Source organism: Acanthochromis polyacanthus, chromosome 18, assembly GCF_021347895.1.
Source record: "Acanthochromis polyacanthus isolate Apoly-LR-REF ecotype Palm Island chromosome 18, KAUST_Apoly_ChrSc, whole genome shotgun sequence".
Classification (NCBI taxonomy): domain Eukaryota; kingdom Metazoa; phylum Chordata; class Actinopteri; family Pomacentridae; genus Acanthochromis; species Acanthochromis polyacanthus.
Genome location: NC_067130.1, coordinates 34,691,089 through 34,718,142, shown reverse-complemented (window position 1 = coordinate 34,718,142; position 27,054 = coordinate 34,691,089). Strand labels below are relative to the sequence as shown.

The window sequence follows — 27,054 nt, the reverse complement described above, 5'->3', positions numbered from 1 at the left end:
TTTTATGGGTCTAAAATTACTAGAAATGTTATAAATGTTGACCCAAGGACCACTCTGTCCTATTCTAAACAAAATTGTATGATAACTTACAAAGTTGGAGACTTCTGGGGGTATCATATAGAAAGATATGAGCTGCTAAAGTATGGACCCCACAAAAAGTGACCAATTTTGGTGAGGCCGGAAGACGATGTGGCACAGGTGGTAGAGGTCTGTAACTCTGACTAAATTATCTTCTATCATGCTGCTAGAAGCCTGCAAAATTCCAGTTTGACATGTAGTATAACTGTAGTGTAGCGCTACACTACAGTTATACTACAACATGTCAGGCACCATCATATGGACAGGACTTTTACTCTATCTTCAGCTCAGTTTACTGCAAAAGAAAAAAGATATATCAACAAAATTCAATTCATATAATGCAAAACATAGATTTGTAAGCTGTTTATATGAGTCCACATAATTGTACGGTTAACCATGAAGGAGGAGAGAAACCAAACTGGAATTTTGCAGGCTTCTAGCAGCAAGATAGAAGATAATTTATTCAGGGTTACAGATCTCTACCACCTGTGTCACACCATTCCACCATCATTCAGTTCATATACGGGAAAACACAGGTTCACAAGCAGGTTATAGGGCTTCACTTCAAGTGTATGGTTGACCATGAAGGAGGAAATAAGCCAAACCGGGGTTTTGTAGGCTTGTAGTACCATGATGGAAGATATTTTATACAAATTCATAGATCTCTACCAACTGTGCCACATCGCCTTCCGGCCTCAACAATTTCAGCCATCAACAATGTCTAGAAGCTGAGAAATAAGCAGTTAACGAGTTGCGCTTCAGTTGCGCTTCAGTGTTCCGCCTGCGGTACACTTTGAGATCTGCATAAGCAATTTGCTAAATGTCTGAAACTGCAAACGCGATTATACAAACACTATACGCCGATGGAAAGCTTAGATTCTCATGAATCCGCCGGTATAAACCACTTTCAGATGTGATTACCACAGCGGGTAATATAAACACATTTGTCCGACAAACAACGAATATTCATCCATCCGTTTTCTATACACGGCTTCAACGTACACAGCGCGACTCACATTTCCGGGTTCATTATTACACACAGATGAAAATATTCCACAAAAACGGCCATAATCCAACCTTGGACATCCAGACGAAACAAGCCAGTAGAATATTTTGTCCAAAACATGTCCTGAAGTTGGTATAAAATCCACGAATAGGTCGTTTTCAAGGAAATGCACCTCGCGATGTGCGTCCAATATTCCCTGTATTTCTCGTCATATTTTTATTTACAAATAGAATATTAGCGATTTTTTTTTTGTACTGAAAATGGCTGGAATTGACTGCAGCTTAAAGGGTTAAATAGTGCAAAATCCTAGGTGAGGATTTGGGGGTGGGTTTAAGCCCAAATTCTAATAAAATCAAGATCCCATAAGTTTGGAACTAATAGACCTAGAGCTCTATTTTTTGCATGGAAAGTTGTTTTGTGTCTATCTTCCATCACAAGAAAATGTAGCAACACCCATTATTGAAACCACATGAAATGACCCATCTCTGCTTATTTCTTTACGTCTCTGTTTATTTCTTTACATCTCTGTTTATTTCTTTACGTCTCTGTTTATTTCTTTACGTCTCTGTTTATTTCTTTACATCTCTGTTTATTTCTTTACGTCTCTGTTTATTTCTTTACGTCTCTGTTTATTTCTTTACATCTCTGTTTATTTCTTTACATCTCTGTTTATTTCTTTACGTCTCTGTTTATTTCTTTACGTCTCTGTTTATTTCTTTACGTCTCTGTTTATTTCTTTACATCTCTGTTTATTTCTTTACATCTCTGTTTATTTCTTTACATCTCTGTTTATGTCCTTACATCTCTGTTTATTTCTTTAGATGTCTGTTTATTTCTTTACATCTCTGTTTATTTCTTTACATCTCTGTTTATGTCCTTACGTCTCTGTTTATTTCTTTACATCTCTGTTTATTTCTTTACGTCTCTGTTTATTTCTTTACGTCTCTGTTTATTTCTTTACGTCTCTGTTTATTTCTTTACATCTCTGTTTATTTCTTTACATCTCTGTTTATTTCTTTACATCTCTGTTTATTTCTTTAGATGTCTGTTTATTCCTTTACATCTCTGTTTATTTCTTTACGTCTCTGTTTATTTCTTTACATCTCTGTTTATTTCTTTACATCTCTGTTTATTTCTTTAGATGTCTGTTTATTTCTTTACATCTCTGTTTATTTCTTTACATCTCTGTTTATTTCTTTACATCTCTGTTTATTTCTTTACGTCTCTGTTTATTTCTTTACATCTCTGTTTATTTCTTTAGATGTCTGTTTATTTCTTTACATCTCTGTTTATTTCTTTACATCTCTGTTTACTTCTTTACATCTCTGTTTATTTCTTTACATCTGTGTACATTTTATGTCTGTATTTTTTTTTAATCTGTGTGTATTTTTTTATCTGTATGTATTTCTTGGAGTACTCCTCCGTGTTCTCTGTGTTTGTGGTTTTGTATTCGGTGTATTTCTGTGTATCCTCGGTGTATTTCTATGTGTATCTGTGTGTATTTGTACTTCAATAACCCGGTCAGTCAGGCTGCAGCAGTGGCTGCAAAGCATGCTGGGAGCAGGGGGGCCGCCCCTCCCTCCCTCCCCCTCTGCGAGCCTGGCTGCTGATTGGCCGCCGGCCGGCCCAGCTGACTGCCCTCTGTCAGACAGAGAGAGAGGGAGGCTGATGGAGGCGACAGCGATGGGGTGAGCTGCCATTTTCTCTTTCTTTATCCACCTTCCCTTCATCCTTTATCCTCCGTCTGCTGCTCTCTGTGTTTACTGCAGGATGGAGGGAGGATGGGGGAGAGGGAGGACATGGGGGAGAGGGAGGAGACGGGGGAGGAGGTCTCCTATTGTCTGTTGTTTGTCGGCTGGTTTCTTCTTCTATGGTGGAGGTGATTAATTCTGTACGTCTGTAATGGAGGAGAGAGGAGAGGACAGGGGGAGGAAGGATGTAGGATGGAAGGATGGAGGATGATGGAGGGATGAGGCAGGAGACGAAATGGCCGATCGCTGGGGGAGGATGGAGGGGGAGGGGAGAGGGGCGATCTGTCCGACTTCTACCGCTCATTGATCCGCTGATCAGTGACATCATCATGGATCGGAACCACTGTCACAACCTGATCACAGGTCAGCAGAATGTGTGCTACTACTGCAGTACAGTGAGGTTCTACTGCAGTACAGTGAGGTTCTACTGCAGTACAGTGAGGTTCTACTGCAGTACAGTGTGGTACTACTGCAGTACAGTGAGGTTCTACTGCAGTACAGTGTGGTACTACTGCAGTACAGTGAGGTTCTACTGCAGTACAGTGTGGTACTACTGCAGTACAGTGAGGTTCTACTGCAGTACAGTGAGGTTCTAAGCAATACTGTGGTTCTATTGCAATATAGTGAGGTTCTACTGCAGTACAGTGTGGTACTACTGCAGTACAGTGTGGTACTACTGCAGTACAGTGAGGTTCTAAGCAATACTGTGGTTCTACTGCAGTACAGTGAGGTTCTACTGCAGTACAGTGTGGTACTACTGCAGTACAGTGTGGTACTACTGCAGTACAGTGAGGTTCTACTGCAGTACAGTGAGGTTCTAAGCAATACTGTGGTTCTATTGCAATATAGTGAGGTTCTACTGCAGTACAGTGGTACTACTGCAGTACAGTGTGGTACTACTGCAGTACAGTGTGGTACTACTGCAGTACAGTGTGGTACTACTGCAGTACAGTGAGGTTCTACTGCAGTACAGTGTGGTACTACGGCAGTACAGTGAGGTTCTACTGCAGTACAGTGTGGTACTACTGCAGTACAGTGAGGTTCTACTGCAGTACAGTGTGGTACTACTGCAGTACAGTGTGGTACTACTGCAGTACAGTGAGGTTCTACTGCAGTACAGTGAGGTTCTAAGCAATACTGTGGTTCTATTGCAATATAGTGAGGTTCTACTGCAGTACAGTGTGGTACTACTGCAGTACAGTGTGGTACTACTGCAGTACAGTGAGGTTCTACTGCAGTACAGTGAGGTTCTACTGCAATACTGTGGTTCTATTGCAATACAGTGAGGTTCTACTGCAGTACAGTGATTTTCTACTGCAGTACGGTGAGGTTCTACTACAATACAGTGACGTTCTACTGCAGTACAGTGAGGTTCTACTGCAGTACGGTGTGGTTCTACTGCAGTACGGTGTGGTTCTACTGCAGTACGGTATGGTACTACTGCAGTACAGTATGGTACTACTGCAGTACAGTGAGGTTCTACTGCAGTACAGTGAGGTTCTACTGCAATACTGTGGTTCTATTGCAATACAGTGACGTTCTACTGCAGTACAGTGATTTTCTACTGCAGTACGGTGTGGTTCTACTACAATACAGTGACGTTCTACTGCAGTACAGTGTGGTACTACTGCAGTACAGTGAGGTTCTACTGCAGTACGGTGTGGTTCTACTGCAGTACGGTGTGGTTCTACTGCAGTACGGTGTGGTTCTACTGCAGTACGGTATGGTACTACTGCAGTACAGTGAGGTTCTACTGCAGTACAGTGAGGTTCTACTGCAGTACTGTGTGGTTCTACTGCAATACTGTGGTTCTACTGCAGTCCAGTGAGGTTCTACTGCAGTACAGTATGGTACTACTGCAGTACAGTGTGGTACTACTGCAGTACAGTGAGGTTCTACTGCAGTACAGTGAGGTTCTACTGCAGTACAGTGTGTTCTACTGCAGTACAGTGAGGTTCTACTGCAGTACGGTGAGGTTCTACTGCAGTACAGTGTGGTACTACTGCAGTACAGTGAGGTTCTATTGCAGTACGGTGATTCTACTGCAGTACAGTGAGGTTCTACTGCAGTACGGTGAGGTTCTACTGCAGTACAGTGAGGTTCTACTGCAGTACAGTGTGGTACTACTGCAGTACAGTGTGGTACTACTGCAGTACAGTGAGGTTCTACTGCAGTACAGTGAGGTTCTACTGCAATACTGTGGTTCTATTGCAATACAGTGAGGTTCTACTGCAGTACAGTGAGGTTCTACTGCAATACTGTGGTTCTATTGCAATACAGTGAGGTTCTACTGCAGTACAGTGATTTTCTACTGCAGTACGGTGAGGTTCTACTACAATACAGTGACGTTCTACTGCAGTACAGTGAGGTTCTACTGCAGTACAGTGAGGTTCTACTGCAGTACGGTGTGGTACTACTGCAGTACGGTATGGTACTACTGCAGTACAGTATGGTACTACTGCAGTACGGTATGGTACTACTGCAGTACAGTATGGTACTACTGAAGTACTGTGTGGTTCTATTGCAATACAGTGACGTTCTACTGCAGTACAGTGATTTTCTACTGCAGTACGGTGTGGTTCTACTACAATACAGTGATGTTCTACTGCAGTACAGTGTGGTACTACTGCAGTACAGTGTGGTACTCCTGCAGTACAGTGAGGTTCTACTGCAGTTCGGTGTGGTTCTACTGCAGTACGGTGTGGTTCTACTGCAGTACGGTATGGTACTACTGCAGTACAGTGAGGTTCTACTGCAGTACGGTGATTCTACTGCAGTACAGTGAGGTTCTACTGCAGTACTGTGTGGTTCTACTGCAATACTGTGGTTCTACTGCAGTCCAGTGAGGTTCTGCTGCAGTACAGTATGGTACTACTGCAGTACAGTGTGGTACTACTGCAGTACAGTGTGGTACTACTGCAGTACAGTGAGGTTCTACTGCAGTACAGTGAGGTTCTACTGCAGTACGGTGAGGTTCTACTGCAGTACGGTGAGGTTCTATTGCAGTACGGTGATTCTACTGCAGTACAGTGAGGTTCTACTGCAGTACGGTGAGGTTCTACTGCAGTACAGTGAGGTTCTACTGCAGTACGGTGATTCTACTGCAGTACAGTGAGGTTCTACTGCAGTACAGTGAGGTTCTACTGCAGTACAGTGTGGTTCTACTGCAGTACAGTGAGGTTCTACTGCAGTACAGTGTGGTTCTACTGCAGTACGGTGTGGTACTACTGCAGTACGGTGAGGTTCTACTGAAGTACGTTGAGGTTCTACTGCAGTACGGTGTGGTACTACTGCAGTACAGTTTGGTACTACGGCAGTACGGTGAGGTTCTACTGCAGTACGATGAGGTTCTACTGCAGTACGTTGAGGTTCTACTGCAGTACGTTGAGGTTCTAATGCAGTCCAGTGTGGTACTACTGCAGTACAGTTTGGTAATACGGCAGTACGGTGAGGTTCTACTGCAGTACAATGTGGTAATACTGCAGTACAGTGGACAATAAGGTGGGACAGAATATGCAGCTATAAGCAGAAACCGGATGTGAGGAGGTTTCTGTTCTTTAGAAACTACTTTTACTACTAATACTTAAAGTACTACTGCTGTTGCTACTAATATTGCTACTACTACTGTTACTACTAGTATTTGCTACTGTTTCTGCAGCTGGTGCAGAAACCTGACCTGATTCTGAGTTACAACTGAGCTGATCCTGAGTTAAACCTGAACTGATGCTGAGTTAATCCTGAGCTGATCCTGAGTTGATCCTGAGCTACAACTGAGCTGATCCTGAGTTAAACCTGAAGTGATGCCGAGGTAAACCTGAGCTGATCCCGAGTTAAACCTGAGCTGATCCCGAGTTAAACCTGAGCTGATCCCGAGTTAAACCTGAGCTGATCCCGATTTAAACCTGAGCTGATCCCGAGTTAAACCTGAGCTGATCCCGAGTTAAACCTGAGCTGATCCCGAGTTACAACTTAGCTGATCCTGAGCTAAACCTGAGCTGATCCTGAGTTACAACTTAGCAGATCCTGAGCTAAACCTGAGCTGATCCCGAGTTACATTTGAGCTGATCCTGAGCTAAACCTGAGCTGATCCCGAGTTACATTTGAGCTGATCCTGAGCTAAACCTGAGCTGATCCCGAGTTACATTTGAGCTGATCCTGAGCTAAACCTGAGCTGATCCTGAGCTAAACCTGAGCTGATCCTGAGCTACAGCTGGGTTCAGCTGGATGCTCGGTACGGTGGTATTGGTGGATGCTGGTGGATGCTGGTGTTTCCAGAGGATAAGTCCTTCAGATGTAATGGGAGGTTGTGTGTCTGCAGGGGGCGCTGCTGTGCGTGTTATGGTCAGCAAGTGTTTGTATGACTCATGTGACAGTCAGTAACAACACATGATACTCATACTGTTGCTGTCATGTGTTCTTAGCTGTAGTCAAACACCGATCCACATGTTTCACTGTTTCCTGTTCAAACAGCCAATCGATTGATCCAAAAAATAAAAACAGACAATTCTACAATTCTACAATTTCATTTAGCAGACGCTTTTGTCCAAAGCGACGTACAACACAAGCAAGAATTCAGACATAAGGAAAAACCTGTAGTAAGTGCAAAAAGTGTGATTGGTCAAAGGTGTTGCCATCAAGCTGCAGAAGAAATTCACCCCCCCCCCCCCCCCCTTTATAAAACTTTGTCAGTGCTAAATAAGTGCTGGGTTTTGGACCACCTGACTTATTCTACCCCTAAGGTGTAGTCAGATTAAGTGCTTAGGTGTTCTCTGAACAATTGAGTCTTCAATTGTCTCTTAAAAGTAGAAAGGGACTCAGCAGAACGCACAGAGTTTGGTAGGGAGTAGACCTGGATCAGGGAGTAGACCTGGATCAGGGAATCCAGGTAGGCTGGGGCCGTTCTTGTAAATGTTTTGTAAGCCAGGAGGAGAGTTTTGAATTTGATTCTGGCTGCAACTGGAAGCCAGTGAAGGGAGATGAATAGGGGAGTGACATGAGCTCTTTTGGGCTGGTTGAAGACCAGACGTGCTGCATTCTGGATCATCTGTAGAGGTTTGACTGTACAGACAAATCAATGATGATGACAAATTAACGTACAATAAAAATAACTGTCAGCTTTATTTCCTGACATCCATCTGTGTGTTGATTGTGTGTACTGTGTGTATACCAGTAGACACAGACATGAACCAGTGTACTAAAGGTATCTAAGCGTGTTTAACACGTTAACCTGTAGAACCTTCACCAGCTGAGTTTAACAGATTCTGGTGTTTTTCTCTTCAATACTTCACTTCTTTAGTTTTTTTCAGCAAGTATTCTGCTTTCAGATGATGATGTGCAGTTCTACTGCAGTACTACATGTATTTCCAGAGTACTACTGCAGTACTGGATGTGTTTCCAGAGTACTACATCAGTACTACGTGTGTTTCCAGAGAACTACATCAGTACTACATGTATTTCCAGAGTACAACTGCAGTACTGGATGTGTTTCCAGAGTACTACATCAGTACTACGTGTGTTTCCAGAGAACTACATCAGTACTTCATGTGTTTCCAGAGTACTACATCAGTACTTCATGTGTTTCCAGAGTACTACATCAGTACTACGTGTGTTTCCAGAGTACTACATCAGTACTACATGTGTTTCCAGAGTACTACATCAGTACTTCATGTGTTTCCAGAGTACTACGTCAGTACTACGTGTGTTTCCAGAGTACTACATCAGTACTTCATGTGTTTCCAGAGTACTACATCAGTACGACATGTATTTCCAGAGTACTACATCAGTACTACGTGTGTTTCCAGAGTACTACATCAGTACTACATGTGTTTCCAGAGAACTACATCAGTACTACATGTATTTCCAGAGTACTACATCAGTACTACATGTGTTTCCAGAGAACTACATCAGTACTACATGTATTTCCAGAGTACTACATCAGTACTACATGTGTTTCCAGAGAACTACATCAGTACTACATGTATTTCCAGAGAACTACATCAGTACTACATGTGTTTCCAGAGAACTACATCAGTACTACATGTGTTTTCAGAGTACTACATCAGTACTACATGTGTTTCCAGAGAACTACATCAGTACTACATGTGTTTCCAGAGAACTACATCAGTACTACATGTGTTTCCAGAGTACTACATCAGTACTACATGTGTTTCCAGAGTACTACATCAGTACTACATGTATTTCCAGAGTACTACATCAGTACTACATGTGTTTCCAGAGAACTACATCAGTACTACATGTATTTCCAGAGTACTACATCAGTACTACATGTGTTTCCAGAGAACGACATCAGTACTACATGTATTTCCAGAGTACTACATCAGTACTACATGTGTTTCCAGAGAACTACATCAGTACTACATGTATTTCCAGAGAACTACATCAGTACTACATGTATTTCCAGAGAACTACATCAGTACTACATGTATTTCCAGAGTACTACATCAGTACTACATGTGTTTCCAGAGAACTACATCAGTACTACATGTATTTCCAGAGTACTACATCAGTACTACATGTGTTTCCAGAGAACTACATCAGTACTACATGTATTTCCAGAGTGCTACATCAGTGCTACATGTATTTCCAGAGAACTACATCAGTACTACATGTGTTTCCAGAGTACTACATCGGTACTACATGTGTTTCCAGAGAACTACATCAGTACTACATGTGTTTCCAGAGAACTACATCGGTACTACATGTATTTCCAGAGAACTACATCAGTACTACATGTGTTTCCAGAGAACTACATCAGTACTACATGTGTTTCCAGAGAACTACATCAGTACTACATGTATTTCCAGAGAACTACATCAGTACTACATGTATTTCCAGAGAACTACATCAGTACTACATGTGTTTCCAGAGAACTACATCAGTACTACATGTGTTTCCAGAGAACTACATCAGTACTACATGTATTTCCAGAGAACTACATCAGTACTGTATGTGTTTCCAGAGTACTACATCAGTACTACATGTATTTCCAGAGTACTATATCAGTACTACATGTATTTCCAGAGTACTACATCAGTACTACATGTGTTTCCAGAGAACTACATCAGTACTACATGTATTTCCAGAGTACTACATCAGTACTACATGTGTTTCCAGAGTACTACATCAGTACTACATGTATTTCCAGAGTACTACATCAGTACTACATGTGTTTCCAGAGTACTACATCAGTACTACATGTGTTTCCAGAGTACTACATCAGTACTACATGTATTTCCAGAGTACTACATCAGTACTACATGTGTTTCCAGAGTACTACATCAGTACTACATGTGTTTCCAGAGAACTACATCAGTACTACATGTGTTTCCAGAGAACTACATCAGTACTACATGTATTTCCAGAGTACTACATCAGTACTACATGTGTTTCCAGAGAACTACATGGGTACTGACTTGGTGTGTTTGCAGGTCAGTCGTGGCGTGTCCAACATGGCGGCAGCGTCCTACGACCAGCTGCTGAGGCAGGTGGAGGTGCTGAAGATGGAGAACTCCAACCTGAGGCAGGAGCTGCAGGACAACTCCAACCACCTGACCAAGCTGGAGACCGAGGCCTCCAACATGAAGGTTAGTACCACCACTACTGCAGTACTGTAATCTAATGATGTCATATACTGCATCAGCGAACTACAGTCATAGGGGAGGAGTATTGTTACTACTGTAGTACATCTCTGTCATTATACTCACATACTGTTACTTTGGGGTTTACATCGAGGTGTTAGTACTTCTGTAGAAGTATGTGAGTGCACACTGAAAGTATTTAACTGGGCACTAGGGCAATAGAGGCACTACCAGGGCGGTAGAGGTACTACCAGGGCGATAGAGGCACTACCAGGGCGATAGAGGCACTACCAGGGCAATAGAGGCACTACCAGGGCAATAGAGGCACTACCAGGGCAATAGAGGTACTACCAGGGCGGTAGAGGCACTACCAGGGCGATAGAGGCACTACCAGGGCAATAGAGGCACTACCAGGGCAATAGAGGCACTACCAGGGCGTTAGAGGCACTACCAGGGCAATAGAGGCACTACCAGGGCAATAGAGGCACTACCAGGGCAATAGAGGCACTACCAGGGCAATAGAGGCACTACCAGGGCGGTAGAGGCACTACCAGGGCAATAGAGGCACTACCAGGGCGGTAGAGGCACTACCAGGGCAATAGAGGCACTACCAGGGCACTAGAGGCACTACCAGGGCAATAGAGGCACTACCAGGGCAATAGAGGCACTACCAGGGCGGTAGAGGCACTACCAGGGCGGTAGAGGCACTACCAGGGCGTTAGAGGCACTACCAGGGCGTTAGAGGCACTACCAGGGCGGTAGAGGCACTACCAGGGCAATAGAGGCACTACCAGGGCAATAGAGGCACTACCAGGGCAATAGAGGCACTACCAGGGCAATAGAGGCACTACCAGGGCGGTAGAGGCACTACCAGGGCACTAGAGGCACTACCAGGGCAATAGAGGCACTACCAGGGCGGTAGAGGCACTACCAGGGCAATAGAGGCACTACCAGGGCGGTAGAGGCACTACCAGGGCGGTAGAGGCACTACCAGGGCGGTAGAGGCACTACCAGGGTGTTAGAGGCACTACCAGGGCAATAGAGGCACTACCAGGGCGGTAGAGGCACTACCAGGGCAATAGAGGCACTACCAGGGCAATAGAGGCACTACCAGGGCGGTAGAGGCACTACCAGGGCGGTAGAGGCACTACCAGGGCAATAGAGGCACTACCAGGGCGGTAGAGGCACTACCAGGGTGTTAGAGGCACTACCAGGGCAATAGAGGCACTACCAGGGCGGTAGAGGCACTACCAGGGCAGTAGAGGCACTACCAGGGCAGTAGAGGCACTACCAGGGCAATAGAGGCACTACCAGGGCGGTAGAGGCACTACCAGGGCAATAGAGGCACTACCAGGGCAATAGAGGCACTACCAGGGCGGTAGAGGCACTACCAGGGCAATAGAGGCACTACCAGGGCGGTAGAGGCACTACCAGGGCGTTAGAGGCACTACCAGGGCGGTAGAGGCACTACCAGGGCAATAGAGGCACTACCAGGGCGGTAGAGGCACTACCAGGGCGGTAGAGGCACTACCAGGGCGGTAGAGGCACTACCAGGGCAATAGAGGCACTACCAGGGCAATAGAGGCACTACCAGGGCGGTAGAGGCACTACCAGGGCAGTAGAGGCACTACCAGGGCAATAGAGGCACTACCAGGGCGTTAGAGGCACTACCAGGGCAATAGAGGCACAACCAGGGCGTTAGAGGCACTACCAGGGCGTTAGAGGCACTACCAGGGCGTTAGAGGCACTACCAGGGCGGTAGAGGCACTACCAGGGCGTTAGAGGCACTACCAGGGCAATAGAGGCACTACCAGGGCGGTAGAGGCACTACCAGGGCGGTAGAGGCACTACCAGGGCAATAGAGGCACTACCAGGGCAATAGAGGCACTACCAAGGCGGTAGAGGCACTACCAGGGCGGTAGAGGCACTACCAGGGCAATAGAGGCACTACCAGGGCAATAGAGGCACTACCAGGGCAATAGAGGCACTACATTCAGCCGTCAGGGTTCCTGCTAAATACTTCATAGCAGCAGGAGAGAAACTTCCAGACGAGGGCTGATGATGATTATCTATAGACCTTAAAGATGGAGGATGAAGGTCATGTAGTACCTGGTTATCATTTTTATTATTACTAGTGGTAGTAGTAGTAGTAGTGTTATTTAAATGTTTTCGTTTACCTGCTAATTTTAGCTGGCCAGCGGTTACACTAACTAAGAACGCTGGATCAGGTTTTGTTTGTCCTGACGTTGATCTCCAGGTCTGTTTCTGATCTGATCTGTTTACCAGGTCCAGCAGAGACCCGGTTAGTTGGTAGTGAGCTGGTTCCAACATTCAGCTACAGATTTAGTGTAGACACTACATATGAGTGAAGTTTACTCAGAAACCCTGCTTTAATTTACCGCTTTAATGGGAAGGTTTCAGTTTTATGTTTTATTTCACAGTGAAAGGCCATCACACTAAAGATCTGCAGCTTTATTTTATTCTCATTAAGACAATAGACTTCCGTTTTATGTTCATAATTTCATTTTCAGGTTTTACAAAAGTGAACCTGTGACAGACTGTTACCTGTCCAGGTGAACCCCCTGCGACCCTCCTGATGAATAAGCGGTGTATGGATGATGGATGTTTAGTAAGAAGATGGTTCTTTAAATGTGAACATGTTCAGATGTACTAGCTGTAAACCAGTCTGGGTTATTATGGGCTGGATCAGGACTGGGTGTGTAGCTTTGTGCTGATGTTCGGTCTGAGGGCTTCGTGTCTCTCCCTCCAGCTCTTCCATATAACTCTGGCTGTCCTTAGCTCAGAATAGACCGGTGGTATTTTCCACCAATCACGTTGCTCCTTAGAATAAGCTCCTTGTTGTTGTTCAGAGTGAGACGTCTAATCTTGTGAGGATCTTTGAGGACTCAGGAAACCTGTCAGAGTGAGCGCTCTGTCTCCTATTTTCTTTTTTGATTGTTTTTCTTGTTTATTTGTTGTATTTTCTGTTTCTTCTGGTTGTCTTTCTTTCAGTCTTTTCTTATTTATTTCGTCTGGTGTTCTTGTTTTCTCTCCCTCTCGTTGTTTACTACTCTCTCTCTTCCTTTTTCTTCCTGCCTCGTCTGCTTTTATTATTTCTCTTTCTCATATTTTATCCTACTGTGTTCTGACTTCTGTGTGTTTTGTAGATAAACTGTGACTTTTCGGTTTTCAGTGGTGTTGGTTTTCAGTTGTAGTCTTGTTCTTGTTGTCTCTGCTCGGTTATTGTCCGGTCTTTCCTCTCAGCTCACACTCACTTCCCATTTCCCGTTTCCTGTTTTGTGTCGATGAGCAGAAGCAGTCTGAGTGTTTAGTTTCCATCATGTCGCTGTACAAACGCTGCAGATTCATCGTGGTGAGTTAAGACCAGTACTTATCCCAACAGACACAGCTGGTGTTTTAGACCAGTTTGATTTTTCTCTCCCAGCAGAGGCCTCTTTGTTGTTCATATCGCTTCTTTCTCCTTTTCACCTTAAACCCTGAGTGTCCTCGGTGTGTGAGAGCGCCCCCTGTGGCGTCCTAACTCCATCTTTGTTTTATCATCATGTCTGCCAGGAGGTGCTGAAGCAGCTGCAGGGCACCATAGAAGAAGAGTCTGGAGAGGCATCTGGATCTCAGCTGGAGCTCATTGAAAGACTGAAAGGTGAACAAAACAAATGCTCACAAACACTATGTCGGATCAACGGAGTTCAGGAAACGTGTCGCTGCAGCTTCTCAGATTTCCTTCAGTTGACTGATCTGTTATCTGGAACCTGAAACTGAGCTTTTCACTTTTTAAAGAATTAATGACATATTTTTTACGACCGAGAATTTTCGTAATTTCACCCTCAAAAAACTAACAACCATGAAATGTGGCGAGGACAGACAGAATAGTTTCATCAGGTCACACAGTTTAATTATTGAACCTTGAACTTAAATAAAAACACTAAATCAATAAATCCAGGATGGTCTGGTGTCTCCATAAAGTTCCTGTAAGTGATGGATCCATATTTCCAATATAATCCAGTCTTTGGTTCACATTTCTCCAACTGTTGAGGCTCTAACATCAGTAGAACCTGATGGATTAATGTTTGACCAAACAAGGTTCCAGTTTTTAGATGTTTAGACTAAATATTGATGTGGACTCATTGGTAGGAACCAGAACCTGGAGTTCATAGAGGTCTAGATGTTCATAGAGGTCTAGATGTTGGTGTTCTTAGAGGTCTGGGTGTTCATAGAGGTCTGGGTGTTCATAGAGGTCTAGATGTTCATAGAGGTCTCGATGTTGGTGTTCATAGAGGTCTGGGTGTTCATAGAGGTCTGGGTGTTCATAGAGGTCTAGATGTTCATAGAGGTCTAGATGTTCATAGAGGTCAAGATGTTGGTGTTCATAGAGGTCTGGGTGTTCATAGAGGTCTAGATGGTCATAGAGGTCTGGGTGTTCATAGAGGTCTGGGTGTTCATAGAGGTCTAGATGTTCATAGAGGTCTCGATGTTGGTGTTCATAGAGGTCTGGGTGTTCATAGAGATCTAGATGTTCATAGAGGTCTTGATGTTCATAGAGGTCTAGATGTTCATAGAGGTCTAGATGTTGGTGTTCTTAGAGGTCTGGGTGTTCATAGAGGTCTGGGTGTTCATAGAGGTCTAGGTGTTCATAGAGGTCTGGGTGTTCATAGAGGTCTAGGTGTTCATAGAGGTCTGGGTGTTCATAGAGGTCTTGGTGTTCATAGAGGTCTGGGTGTTCATAGAGGTCTAGGTGTTCATAGAGGTCTGGGTGTTCATAGAGGTCTAGGTGTTCATAGAGGTCTAGATGTTCATAGAGGTCTAGGTGTTCATAGAGGTCGAGATGGTCATAGAGGTCTGGGTGTTCATAGAGGTCTGGGTGTTCATAGAGGTCTGGGTGTTCATAGAGGTCTAGAAGTTGGTGTTCATTATCCATTTATTTATTTCCTAAATATCAAATAAACAAACTGTGGACTAAATCTGAGAGGCGGAGTAACACTGTTTTCTGAAATGACGTGGCCCAAACAGTACAAGTACACAGGAGTACACACTGTGTGTACTGATTCCACTTTATTACTACATCTACGTATATTTCTATGTGTTTGTATTCTCTGGGCACTTCACAGAGTGACCAGAGGTGCTGACGCAAGTCATGTGACTCAGAAACCAGAATAAGATGTTTACATGAACAAACAGGCTACCTCAGAGACTGGATCAGAACCAAACCCCTCGTGTCTATGTATGCTCTGTGTAATCTGCCTCCAGAGATGAGCCTGGACTCAGCAGGCTTTAAGCCTAGGTCCAGGCCTCCTTTGCCCCCCTCGTCGTCCTCCAGCTCGGCCTCTTCTGGATCTGGACCTCCGGCAGGAGCAGCCGGAGGCTCTGGAGCTCCTGGCCCCTCGACGTCTGCCGCCTTCCCCAGGAAAGGGCTGCCGTCTGCAGGCAGAGACAGCCACGACCGGTGCCTGGAGGAGCTAGAGAAGGAGAGGTACCGCTAACAGTAATAATACTGTAGTACAGGACTAATACGAGCACTGTGATTGGCTGCTGGGGTTTAGCGGCTCAGTCCCTCTCTGTTCTGCACTGTGATTGGCTGCTCCCTGCCAGGTCCCTCCTGCTGGCGGAGCTGGAGAAGGAGGAGAAGGAGAAGGACTGGTACTACGCTCAGCTGCAGAACCTCACCAAGAGGATCGACACCCTGCCGCTCACCGAAAACGTAAGAAGACCTTTTAGGTTTTGAAATCCTAGAAAGTTTGGAGAAGTCTGGGAAATATTACCACAGGAAATCACTTTAATATAATATGTAATATAACGTGAGCAGACACACAGTGTTTATCCCTGAAGGTTCACAACTGAAGTATCACTGACTGTTTGGTCAGCTGGCTAACGTAGCTGGCTAACGTAGCTGGCTAACGTAGCTGGCTAACGTAGCTGACTAACGTAGCTGACTAATGTAGCTGGCTAATGTAACTGGCTAACATAGCTGGGTAACATAGCTGGGTAATGTAGCTGGGTAACATAGCTGGGTAACGTAGCTGGGTAACATAGCTGGCTAACATAGCTGGTTAATGTAGCTGGCTAACATAGCTGGGTAACATAGCTGGGTACTGTAGCTGGCTATCATAGCTGGCTAACATAGCTGGTTAACGTAGCTGGCTAACATAGCTGGTTAACGTAGCTGGCTAACATAACTGGGTAATGTAGTTGGCTAACATAGCTGGCTATCATAGCTGGTAACATAGCTGGCTAACATAGCTGGGTAATGTAGCTGGCTAACATAGCTTGTAACGTAGCTGGTAACGTAGCTGGCTAACATAGCTGACTAATGTAGCTAGCTAACATAGCTGGGCAATGCAGCTGACTAATGTAGCTGGCTAACATAGCTGGTTAACGTAGCTGGCTAACATAGCTGGTTACCGTAGCTGGCTAACAGAACTGGGTAATGTAGCTGACTATCATAGCTGGCTAACGTAGCTGGCTAACATAACTTAGTGATGTAGCTGACTAATATAGCTGGCTAACGTAGCTGGCTAACATAACTTGGCAATGTAGATGACTAATATAGCTGGCTATCGTAGCTAGGTAATGTAGCTGGCTAGCGTAGCTTGCTAACATAGCTAGATAACGTTAGCTTGTGATAGTTTCTGCTGTGCACACACTGATCTCAGATCTGTGTTTGTGTTTTCAGGAGGTGCTCTGAACTGTACAGTCATCTGTTTTCAGCCACAGGACTGCAGCTGTAGTTTAACTAGACGAGCCCTCAGTAGAGGGCAGAACCACACCCATGCATGATACTCTGTATCAGTTTTGATCATCCTACGTATATCCCTTCCTACTAGATCTGCTGACCTCTAACTCCACAACTGAGCAGGGGACCTTAGACTGATCTTCAGTGCAGAGTTTGATTATCCTGACTTCAGCACTTGCAGAGATATCTGACCGGACATACCCACATACATACTTACCCAGCCAGATACCGAAGCGAATGCAGTAACCCTGCTGAAGTACGTCAGGCGTGGTTAAATATGTCTTCCCAGATGTAAGGCAGCCAGATGTTCAGGATTCCTGTGAATGTGGATCAGTTGAACTGAATCCCAGCCTGGTTCGCTGCTGAAATGCATTCTGGGACTTGTAGTTTTGAATGCTAACTGGAGCTTCTTGTCAGTTCACTTTGCAGACGGACATGAGTCGGCGTCAGTTGGAGTTTGAGGCTCGTCAGATCCGTTCGGCGATGGAGGAGCAGCTGGGCTCCTGTCAGGAGATGGAGAGGAGAGCTCAGGTAGGAGGAGCACACCTGTAGCTGCTTCACCTGAGTGCTCAGTGCATCATGGGAAGTCCTGACCTGAGGTGTGTTCAGGGTCACACCTTCACACTGTACCTTTGTGTTTTCAGGCGCGTGTGTCTCGTATCCAGCAGATAGAGAAGGACATCCTAAGAATGGGAGCTCGACTACAGGTAAGCTCACCTGTGAGGGGTTCACCGGCTGCCTTCGTGCAGCAGCAGCAACTAACTGACACTTTGACCTTTCTACCTGAATCAGGTGAGTTCTGTGTCGTGGTTACCTAAGCAACTTCTCTCTCTCTCTAGGTTGAAGGAGCTCAGGGGCCGAGTGACAGCAGCGGATTGGCCGGAGCTCAGGTGAGCGTCCTGTCCTTAACTCTCATTGGTTAATTATTCTTTATTCTTCCTGTCTCCAAATTAAAATTTCTTTTTGTCCTGCAGAGCTCCAGCAGCCGATTGGACCATGAGCCGGCCAGTGAGAGCAGCTACTCTATGCCTCGACGAATCACCAGCCACCTAGGAACCAAGGTAATTCTGCCCAGCAACAGCCGACAGACTACCCTGACCCTTCTCCAAAACATGCTCCCCCTGCAGGTGGAGGAGGGTCGGCAGTAATCACTGGAACCTTATGTCGCCCCCTGCAGGTGGAGATGGTGTACAGCCTTCTGTCCATGTTGGGGACTCACGATAAAGACGACATGTCACGGACGCTCCTGGCCATGTCCAGTTCACAGGACTCGTGCATCGCCATGCGTCAGTCCGGCTGCCTGCCGCTCCTCATCCAGCTGCTGCACGGCAACGACAAGGACTCCCTGTTGCTAGGTAACTGTTAGCTTTCAGAATGGTAAGGTCTGTAAAGTTGTTGTTTGTTGTTTATTGTTGTCTGGTTGCCCAGGTAACTCCCGTGGCAGCAAAGAGGCCCGTGCACGAGCGTCTGCGGCGCTGCACAACATTGTCCACAGTCAGCCGGACGATAAGAGAGGTCGGCGTGAGATCAGAGTGCTCCACCTGCTGGAGCAGGTGCGTCATTACTGCGAGGCCTGCTGGAGCTGGCAGGAGAACCACGAGAGGGGCGTCGACCAGGAGGACAACCCCAGTGAGTGATGTCACACACACTAACCAATGACCAAATCACATTCAGAGTGGTTTGTGTTTCAGTTTGTCAGCAGCATGTTGTCATGTTTGTGTGAATTAACACGCGTTTGGTGACGTATTCAGTGCCGTCTCCGGTGGAGCATCAGATCTGTCCGGCCGTCTGCGTCCTCATGAAGCTGTCCTTTGATGAAGAACATCGGCACGCCATGAATGAGCTCGGTGAGTCTCACCCACTGTGGTTTTACTGGTGTGACTGGACAGTCACTGGGTGAACTGGTTAACCTACTGGGTTACTGGTTTTCACTCCTCCTCTCTGTGGATGGTTTGTCCTGCAGGCGGTTTGCAGGCGGTGGCAGAGCTGCTGCAGGTGGACTGTGAGATGTTCGGTCTGAGCAGCGATCACTACAGCGTCACTCTGCGGCGATACGCCGGCATGGCACTCACCAACCTCACCTTTGGAGATGTCGCCAATAAGGTGAGATGAAGTTTCCTCTGAATGTGTGACTGTTCGAGTGACACAGTCCACCTCACAACTCCTTCTTCTTCCTTCTCCACCAGGCCACGCTGTGCTCCATGAAGGGCTGCATGAGAGCGATGGTCGCTCAGCTCAAGTCTGAGAGCGAAGATCTGCAGCAGGTAAGTCCAGCTGTCACCATGGCAACAGTGTCTGTTGTGCTTCCAGGTGATAGCCAGTGTCTGTTGTGTTTCCAGGTGATAGCCAGTGTCTGTTGTGTTTCCAGGTGATAGCCAGTGTTTGTTGTGCTTCCAGGTGATAGCCAGTGTCTGTTGTGTTTCCAGGTGATAGCCAGTGTTAGCTGTGTTTCCAGGTGATAGCCAGTGTTTGTTGTGCTTCCAGGTGATAGCCAGTGTCTGTTGTGTTTCCAGGTGATAGCCAGTGTTAGCTGTGTTTCCAGGTGATAGCCAGTGTTTGTTGTGCTTCCAGGTGATAGCCAGTGTTTGTTGTGTTTCCAGGTGATAGCCAGTGTTAGCTGTGTTTCCAGGTGATAGCCAGTGTTAGCTGTGTTTCCAGGTGATAGCCAGTGTTTGTTGTGCTTCCAGGTGATAGCCAGTGTCTGTTGTGTTTCCAGGTGATAGCCAGTGTTAGCTGTGTTTCCAGGTGATAGCCAGTGTTTGTTGTGCTTCCAGGTGATAGCCAGTGTCTGTTGTGTTTCCAGGTGATAGCCAGTGTTAGCTGTGTTTCCAGGTGATAGCCAGTGTTTGTTGTGCTTCCAGGTGATAGCCAGTGTCTGTTGTGCTTCCAGGTGATAGCCAGTGTCTGTTGTGTTTCCAGGTGATAGCCAGTGTTAGCTGTGTTTCCAGGTGATAGCCAGTGTTTGTTGTGCTTCCAGGTGATAGCCAGTGTTTGTTGTGCTTCCAGGTGATAGCCAGTGTCTGTTGTGTTTCCAGGTGATAGCCAGTGTTCTGAGGAACTTGTCGTGGCGTGCTGATGTCAACAGCAAGAAGACGCTGCGTGAGGTGGGCAGCGTGCGGGCACTGATGGGCTGTGCTCTGGAGGTGCAGAAGGTATGAAAACTGTTCTGATGTTTTTTGTTCCTACTTCCTGGCAATGACGGTGACGTTTAGCAAATGCAGAATCTGTTCTTTTGTTTTTTTACTCGTTCTTTTCTCTTCATTCAGGAGTCGACACTGAAGTCGGTTCTGAGCGCGCTCTGGAACCTGTCGGCTCACTGCACAGAGAACAAGGCTGACATCTGTGCGGTGGACGGTGCTTTAGCGTTCCTGGTGGGAACGCTGACTCATCGCAGCCACACCAACACACTTGCCATCATCGAGAGCGGTGGAGGCATCCTCCGGAACGTGTCCAGCCTCATCGCCACCAACGAGGCGCACAGGTAAAGACTGTGAACTAATGAAACCTTGCACATTAACACGGATTTGGACTTTCCTTGACTCTTCTCCCTCCTTCTCATCTTGCAGGCAGATCCTGCGGGAGCACAGCTGCCTGCCGACTCTGCTGCAGCACCTGAAGTCTCACAGTTTGACTATCGTGTCCAATGCCTGCGGAACGCTGTGGAACCTGTCTGCCCGCGACGCTAAAGACCAGGAGGCGTTATGGGAGCTGGGCGCCGTGGGCATGCTGCGTAACCTAATCCACTCTCGCCACAAGATGATCGCTATGGGTAGCGCCGCCGCCTTACGTAACCTGATGGCCAACCGCCCAGCACGCTACAAAGACACTAACGTTGTGTCGCCTGGTGCCGGCGCACCGTCGCTGCACGCTCGCAAACAGAAGGCCCTGTTTGAGGAGCTGGACGCCCAGCAGCTGTCAGAGACCTTCGATAACATTGACAACCTGAGCCCCAAAGCAGCACACAGGAAGGGCCGGGGCTGTAACGGCGCCGGAGGAGGAGCAGGGGGTACGACTCGGTCCTACACCAACACACCGGTGCTGTCGAGCCCGAAGAATGGAGAAGGATCAAAGAGGACGAGTGAAGAAGTGGCGTACGCTCGGCCAGTGTTTCCTCCCAGCGTCCGGGCGTCCAGCGACAGCCTCAACAGCGTGACGAGTGCAGATGGCTACGGCAACCGTGGAAAGACCAAACCGTCATCGGAGCCATTCTACTCATCGGATGAGAGCGGTGCCAACAAGTGCTGTGTCTACAGGAAGTACCCGGCCGACCTGGCCCATAAAATCCGTAGCGCCAACCACATGGCAGACGACGACGGCGCAGAGCTGGACACGCCCATCAACTACAGCCTGAAGTACTCTGACGAACAGCTAAATTCAGGGAGGCAGAGTCCAAGTCACCGCGGAGGCATCGAGAGTGACGACGACAACGAGCAGGACACCAGGCTGAGGAGGAACGACGGCAGTGAATCAGCGGCTAGCAGTGGCCGCATGGCGTCCGTTCCTCCACCGCGCTACGTCGTCGTCTCGGCGGCGTCCAACTACGGCGGTGACTCAGCAGCTGAGCAGCCGATAGACTACAGCCTGAAATATGCTGGTGACACTGCCCGCAAACCGCTGTTCAAACAGGAAGAGAGCACCACGCCCTCCCTCCCCCAGCCCCCATCCTCCTCCTCCAACAAGCTCCGTCCCCCGCCTCCACCCACCAGCCGAGCAGTGCCGAAGAGCAACCAGGAATCCACACAGACATACTGCGTGGAGGACACGCCCATCTGCTTCTCCAGAGGCAGCTCGCTGTCCTCGCTGTCCTCAGAGGACGAGGAGGACAGTGATGTCATCGGCAGGAAGAGGAGGGGCGGAAACGGCGGTCGCAGCAACGACTACCCGACGCTTCCTGTCAGCGAGAAAGATGCGCACGAACAGCAGCAGCAGCGGCAGCTGAAGGAGGCGGAGAGTCAGACCGCCACCGCTCCGTCCACACGAGGGCGGCGAGGTCACCACCACCACCACGGCCATTCCCACCACCACCACCACCACCACCATGTGACCTCATCATCGGGCGCCAGGACTCCTAAAAGCCCACCAGAGCAGCCGTATGCCCAGGAGACGCCGCTGATGTTCAGCAGATGCACGTCGGTCAGCTCCCTGGACAGCTTCTCCACCTCCTCCATTGCCAGCTCGGTTCGCTCCAGCGAGCCCTGTAGCGGCGTGCCGAGCGGCGTGGTGAGTCCCAGCGACCTGCCCGACAGCCCGGGTCAGACGATGCCGCCGAGTCGTGCCAAAACCCCGCCACTGCCGCCACCCAGCCAGAAAACCAAGGAGGAGGAAAAGGCCAAGAAGAAAGACGAAGAGGAGAGCAGCACCGACGTCTTGCTGCACTTTGCCACAGAGAGCACGCCGCATGGCTTCTCCAGAGCCTCTAGTCTGAGCGCGCTCAGTCTGGATGAACCGTACATCGCAGCAGAGATGAAGAAGAAGAACGAGGAGGAGGACGGAGGGGCAGAGGAGAGGAAGGAGGAGCCTCCCAAACCAATCCTGGATGAATCGGATGATGACGATGACATTGAGATCTTGGAGGCGTGCATCAACATGGCCATGCCCAAGTCGTCACGGAAACCAAAGAAACAGCAACAAGCAGCGCCAAGGAAACCGAGCCAGCTTCCTGTCTACAAGCTCCTCCCACCTCAAAGCCGCGCCCAGACGCAGCAGAGGAAGGACGTGCCGCCGCCGCCGGAGGAAGTGCCGCGAGTTTATTGTGTGGAAGGAACACCGCTTAACTTCTCCACCGCCACCTCGCTCAGTGACCTCACTATTGACTCTCCGCCCAATGAGGAGGCAGCAGCAGCCCTCATACCTGTAGCCCCGCCCACCTCAGCTCCAAGGAGGCGGGCCGGCTTTCCAGAGGGTGAGAATGGTGATGACATCCTTGCTGAGTGCATCAGCGCCGCCATGCCTAAAGCCAAACCCAGGAAGCCAATCAGAGCAGCGGCTAACAGCGAGCACCTGCAAGCTCCGCCTCTCCCCCCTCCTCTCCCTCCTCCTGCCCCACCCCCCCTCGGTCCACAGCAGCAGAAGAAGAAGCCAACCTCACCAGTCAAACCAATGCCTCAGCGGGCGGCGTTCGGCTTCACTGCGACAGCAGCGACTAAAGCTAAACCGGGCTTTGCCTTCGACTCTCCGCGTCACTACACGCCTATCGAGGGAACGCCGTGCTGCTTCTCACGCAACGACTCGCTGAGCTCCCTGGACTTCGACGAGGACGACGGTGGTGAGAAGGATGAAGAGGAGAAGAAAGTAAAAGAAGAAGAAGGCAGGAAGAGGAAGCAGCAGACGGCTGCCGTTTTTCCTCGAACCAAACCTGCGACGAATCAGACAGCGACAGATGAGAAGCAGAAGTTTGCCATCGAAGACACGCCCGTCTGCTTCTCCAGGAACTCTTCCCTGAGCTCGCTGAGTGACATCGACCAGGAGAACAACAACAAGGAGTTCGCTCCACCACCACCAGACCAGCAAGACGGAGGAAAACCAGGAGCAAAGTCTCCAGCTCCTCCTGCAGAGGTGGGTAGAGAGTCACCTTTACTGAGGGTTTTCCCTAAAGGTTTGAGGCACTTGTACTTCATGTAAGGAACTTTATTAAGTACCCAAGAGAGCAATCGATCCGTGAATTAACAGACATTTGCCGACTCTTTCGGTAATCTGACAGCATTTCTGACGAGCTTTAGAGTTTCACAAAGAATCAGTTAATAAAGAAAATAATCAGCAGATTGATCCGGAATGAAAATAGCCATTAGTTACAGTTAAACAAAAATAATCTGAACATCTGGACTAATGAGTCTGTTGACACCTGGTGTTCAGGTGAGTGTGGGCGTGGCCTGTGGCGCTCTGACTTCAGGTGGGCATTCTGTCATTGCTGTAAATATGAGCTGCTTACTATCATAACTGTGCATTACTGCCAGATTACAGAGCCGATGTAACTCCTCCCCTCTGTTCTCCACAGGTGGAGTCCAAGCCCCGCCCCCCTGCAGCCAGCGGCTATGCACCCAAAGCCTTCCACGTGGAGGACACGCCCGTCTGCTTCTCCAGGAACTCGTCGCTCAGCTCGCTGAGCATCGACTCTGAGGACGACCTGCTGCAAGAGTGCATCAGCTCTGCCATGCCCAAGAAGAAGAAGAAAGCTGCCGCCCTCCCCGCCGCCGTGGCCACGCCGCTTCCCATTTCCAAAAGCGAAGATAGCATTCTGGCCGAGGAGGAGCCTTCAGAGGCGCCGAGAAGCCCCGCCTCCCCGGACTCAGAGTCCTTCGATTGGAAAGCCATCCAAGAAGGTGCCAACTCCATCGTCAGCAGTCTGAACGCTGCCGCCGCCTCGTCGCTGTCCCGCCAACCATCGTCAGACTCTGACTCTGTGCTGTCCCTGAAGTCCGTCGGCTCGCCCTTCCACTTGCCGACAGCCAATCGCAACGCAGAGGAAGAGGAGCCGGAGAAGGAGGAGGTGAAACGAGGTGCCCGGATCCTGAAGCCAGGCGAGCGCAGCACCCTGGAGGCCAAGAAGAAGAAGGAGGAAGAGGAAGAAGAAGAGGCGAAGGCGTTGAGAGGTGGGAAGAAGGTGTACCGGAGTTTGATCACAGGCAAGCCGAGGGCGGAGCCATCAGCCAGGGGGCGGAGCAAACCCCGAGCAGCAGCCATGGCCAAAGCTCCAGGGAGCAGCGACGGCGCTGACAGAGGTGGATCCTCTCGAGACTCCACGCCCTCCCGCTCTACTGCAGCAGCCAATCAGAAAGGAGGAAAGCTGTCGCAGCTGCCACGCACCGCGTCTCCAGGAAGCGCATCCTCGGCGGCGGCGGCGGCGGCCTCCAGACCCGCCAAACCCAGCGGAACGCCAAGGAGCGGCGGCATCCCGAGGAGCGAGTCGGCATCGAGGGTGAGTGGCTCCACGGCCGCCAAAAAGCAGAAGGCGGAGCCTGAGAAGCCGGCACTGGTCCGTCAGTCAACCTTCATCAAAGAGGCACCGAGCCCAACGCTGAAGAGGAAGCTGGAGGAATCAGCAGCAGCAGCAGCGTTGGAATCACCGTCCAGCCCTGATGCACCACTGCCATCCACAACCAGGAGACATGACGTCAACCGCTCCCACTCCGAGAGCCCGTCACGCCCTCAGGAAGTGACATCATCTCGGTTCAGCCGCACTGGTACCTGGAAACGAGAAAATGGCGGTGGGGGAGGAGGAGGGAGCGGAGGCAAACACTCGACGTCACTACCACGGGTGGGCACTTGGAAGAGGACGGGAAGCTCGTCATCGGTGCTGTCGGCATCATCCGAGTCCAGTGAGAAGGGGCGGAGCGAGGAGGAGAGCGCTGTGAGGTCAAAGGGCACCTGGAGGAAGGCCAAGGGCGGCAGCGGTGACTCAGCGGCCGGCCGAGGCTTCACCGACAAATCAGAGGATGTGTGGGTTCGTCTGGAGGACTGTCCCGTCAACAACCCGCGTTCCTCCTCCGCCTGTTCCGCCCGTTCACCCACCGCTGCCAATGCCCCTCCCATTATTGACAGCCCCGCCCCCTCCAAGATCCCCTCTTCCTCCTCTTCCTCTTCCTCCAACCTCAACCTGCGGCGGAGCTGTGAGAGCCTCGACGACAAGCCGCCAACCGAACGACAACCACCGCAGCAGCAGCAGCAGCAGCAGCAGCAGCAGCAGCAGCAGCAGCAGCAGCAGCGCTCGCAGCAGCGCAGCGGCGCCGTGGCGGCCCGGGTCAGCCCCTTCAACTACACACCAAGCCCCAGGAAGAGCAACACTGATATCACCACAGCGACCACCACGGCAACCACCACCACATCTTCGTCCACAACCCCCACACGCCCGTCGCTCATCCCCACCCCCGTCACCAAGAAACGGGAGCCGAAGGGCGGAGAGGGGAGCGGTGGGGGCGGGGCCGGCGGCGAGCGCGGCTCGTACATTGTGACATCGGTCTGAGACGGGAAGAAGAATCTGCACACAGAATGGCCACTCAGGCCAGACAGGAAGTGTAAATATGGAGGAACAACAGGAAGTGGTTGTGAACTGAACTGAACTGTACAGGAAGTCAGTCTGTATTTAAGTCCTAGCCCCTCCCCCTCGCCTCCCTCCTCTTCCTTGATTGGCTCCTCACCTGTCTGTCAAGCTTCTTTAATCAGCGAGAGAAAACTTTAAAAATGAACTTTTTATGTTTTTATACCACTAAAACGATGTGTAGCGCTTAGCTCCGCCCCCTCTGCCTGTCCCTGCATGGCCCCGCCCCCTCTCTTACTGATGACAGTTACCATGGTGACATAAAGATGATGATGACAGTAATGTTTTTGCTAGCTGTAGCGTCCAAGATGATATTTCCTGTTTTGTTGAAAGGAGTTTGGTTGTGAACAAACGTCTGGTAGAAACAGATCCTGAACGTCTCAGATTCAGTTTATGTCCAGGTCATTCTTCTAAACCTGAGCAGCAGAATGGTCCAACAGACTGGATCTGTTTCTCTGGTCCAGATGTTTGTCCAGAAACCCTCTGCTGTGTTTTTCTGGAGGAAGTTTGTCGACTGAACAGTTTGTGGATTCTTGAACTTCTTGGTGATTTCCGGGATTTTGTGATCCTGGAGACGTTCGCCTGTCAGCTGAGAACCTCCTGCTCTGTCGCCTTGGAAACACATAACACTGTAAAACCTAAGTTATTGCTGTAAACCTGAAAACCTTTTAACTTTGAAGCACATAATTTAAAACAGATTTTTGCCAAAAAGGTTTCAGCGTTCTGTCGATGGCTGTAAGATGATTTTCACTGTTTACTGTCGCTGCTGGACGAAAACGACTCGAAGGCAAAAACCTTTTATGTTAAACTGAAGATGAACAATAAAATTCAACACTTGA

The 27,054-nt window shown here is 48.6% G+C and overlaps 1 protein-coding gene across 4 annotated transcripts in view; it reads left to right on the top strand.

The window, feature by feature from the left end:
- apc (APC regulator of WNT signaling pathway) overlaps positions 1 to 27,054 on the top strand; it is a 38,986-nt gene extending 11,932 nt beyond the window's left edge. For 2 of the 4 annotated variants that reach the window (XM_051938925.1, XM_051938926.1), the window contains exons 2-18: positions 10,284 to 10,439; positions 14,007 to 14,094; positions 15,699 to 15,921; positions 16,041 to 16,149; positions 17,599 to 17,712; positions 17,826 to 17,888; positions 18,021 to 18,071; positions 18,156 to 18,242; positions 18,359 to 18,536; positions 18,610 to 18,810; positions 18,933 to 19,028; positions 19,145 to 19,284; positions 19,368 to 19,445; positions 20,217 to 20,333; positions 20,448 to 20,662; positions 20,748 to 23,736; positions 24,176 to 27,054. In XM_051938925.1, the coding sequence (XP_051794885.1) occupies positions 10,305 to 10,439; positions 14,007 to 14,094; positions 15,699 to 15,921; positions 16,041 to 16,149; positions 17,599 to 17,712; positions 17,826 to 17,888; positions 18,021 to 18,071; positions 18,156 to 18,242; positions 18,359 to 18,536; positions 18,610 to 18,810; positions 18,933 to 19,028; positions 19,145 to 19,284; positions 19,368 to 19,445; positions 20,217 to 20,333; positions 20,448 to 20,662; positions 20,748 to 23,736; positions 24,176 to 26,140 (6,849 nt within the window). In that variant the 5' untranslated portion in view covers positions 10,284 to 10,304 and the 3' untranslated portion in view covers positions 26,141 to 27,054. Of the gene's footprint in view, positions 1 to 2,653; positions 2,773 to 10,283; positions 10,440 to 14,006; positions 14,095 to 15,698; positions 15,922 to 16,040; positions 16,150 to 17,598; positions 17,713 to 17,825; positions 17,889 to 18,020; positions 18,072 to 18,155; positions 18,243 to 18,358; positions 18,537 to 18,609; positions 18,811 to 18,932; positions 19,029 to 19,144; positions 19,285 to 19,367; positions 19,446 to 20,216; positions 20,334 to 20,447; positions 20,663 to 20,747; positions 23,737 to 24,175 lie in introns of those variants that run through there. The other 2 variants (XM_051938927.1, XM_022216250.2) reach the window with 2 other exon arrangements.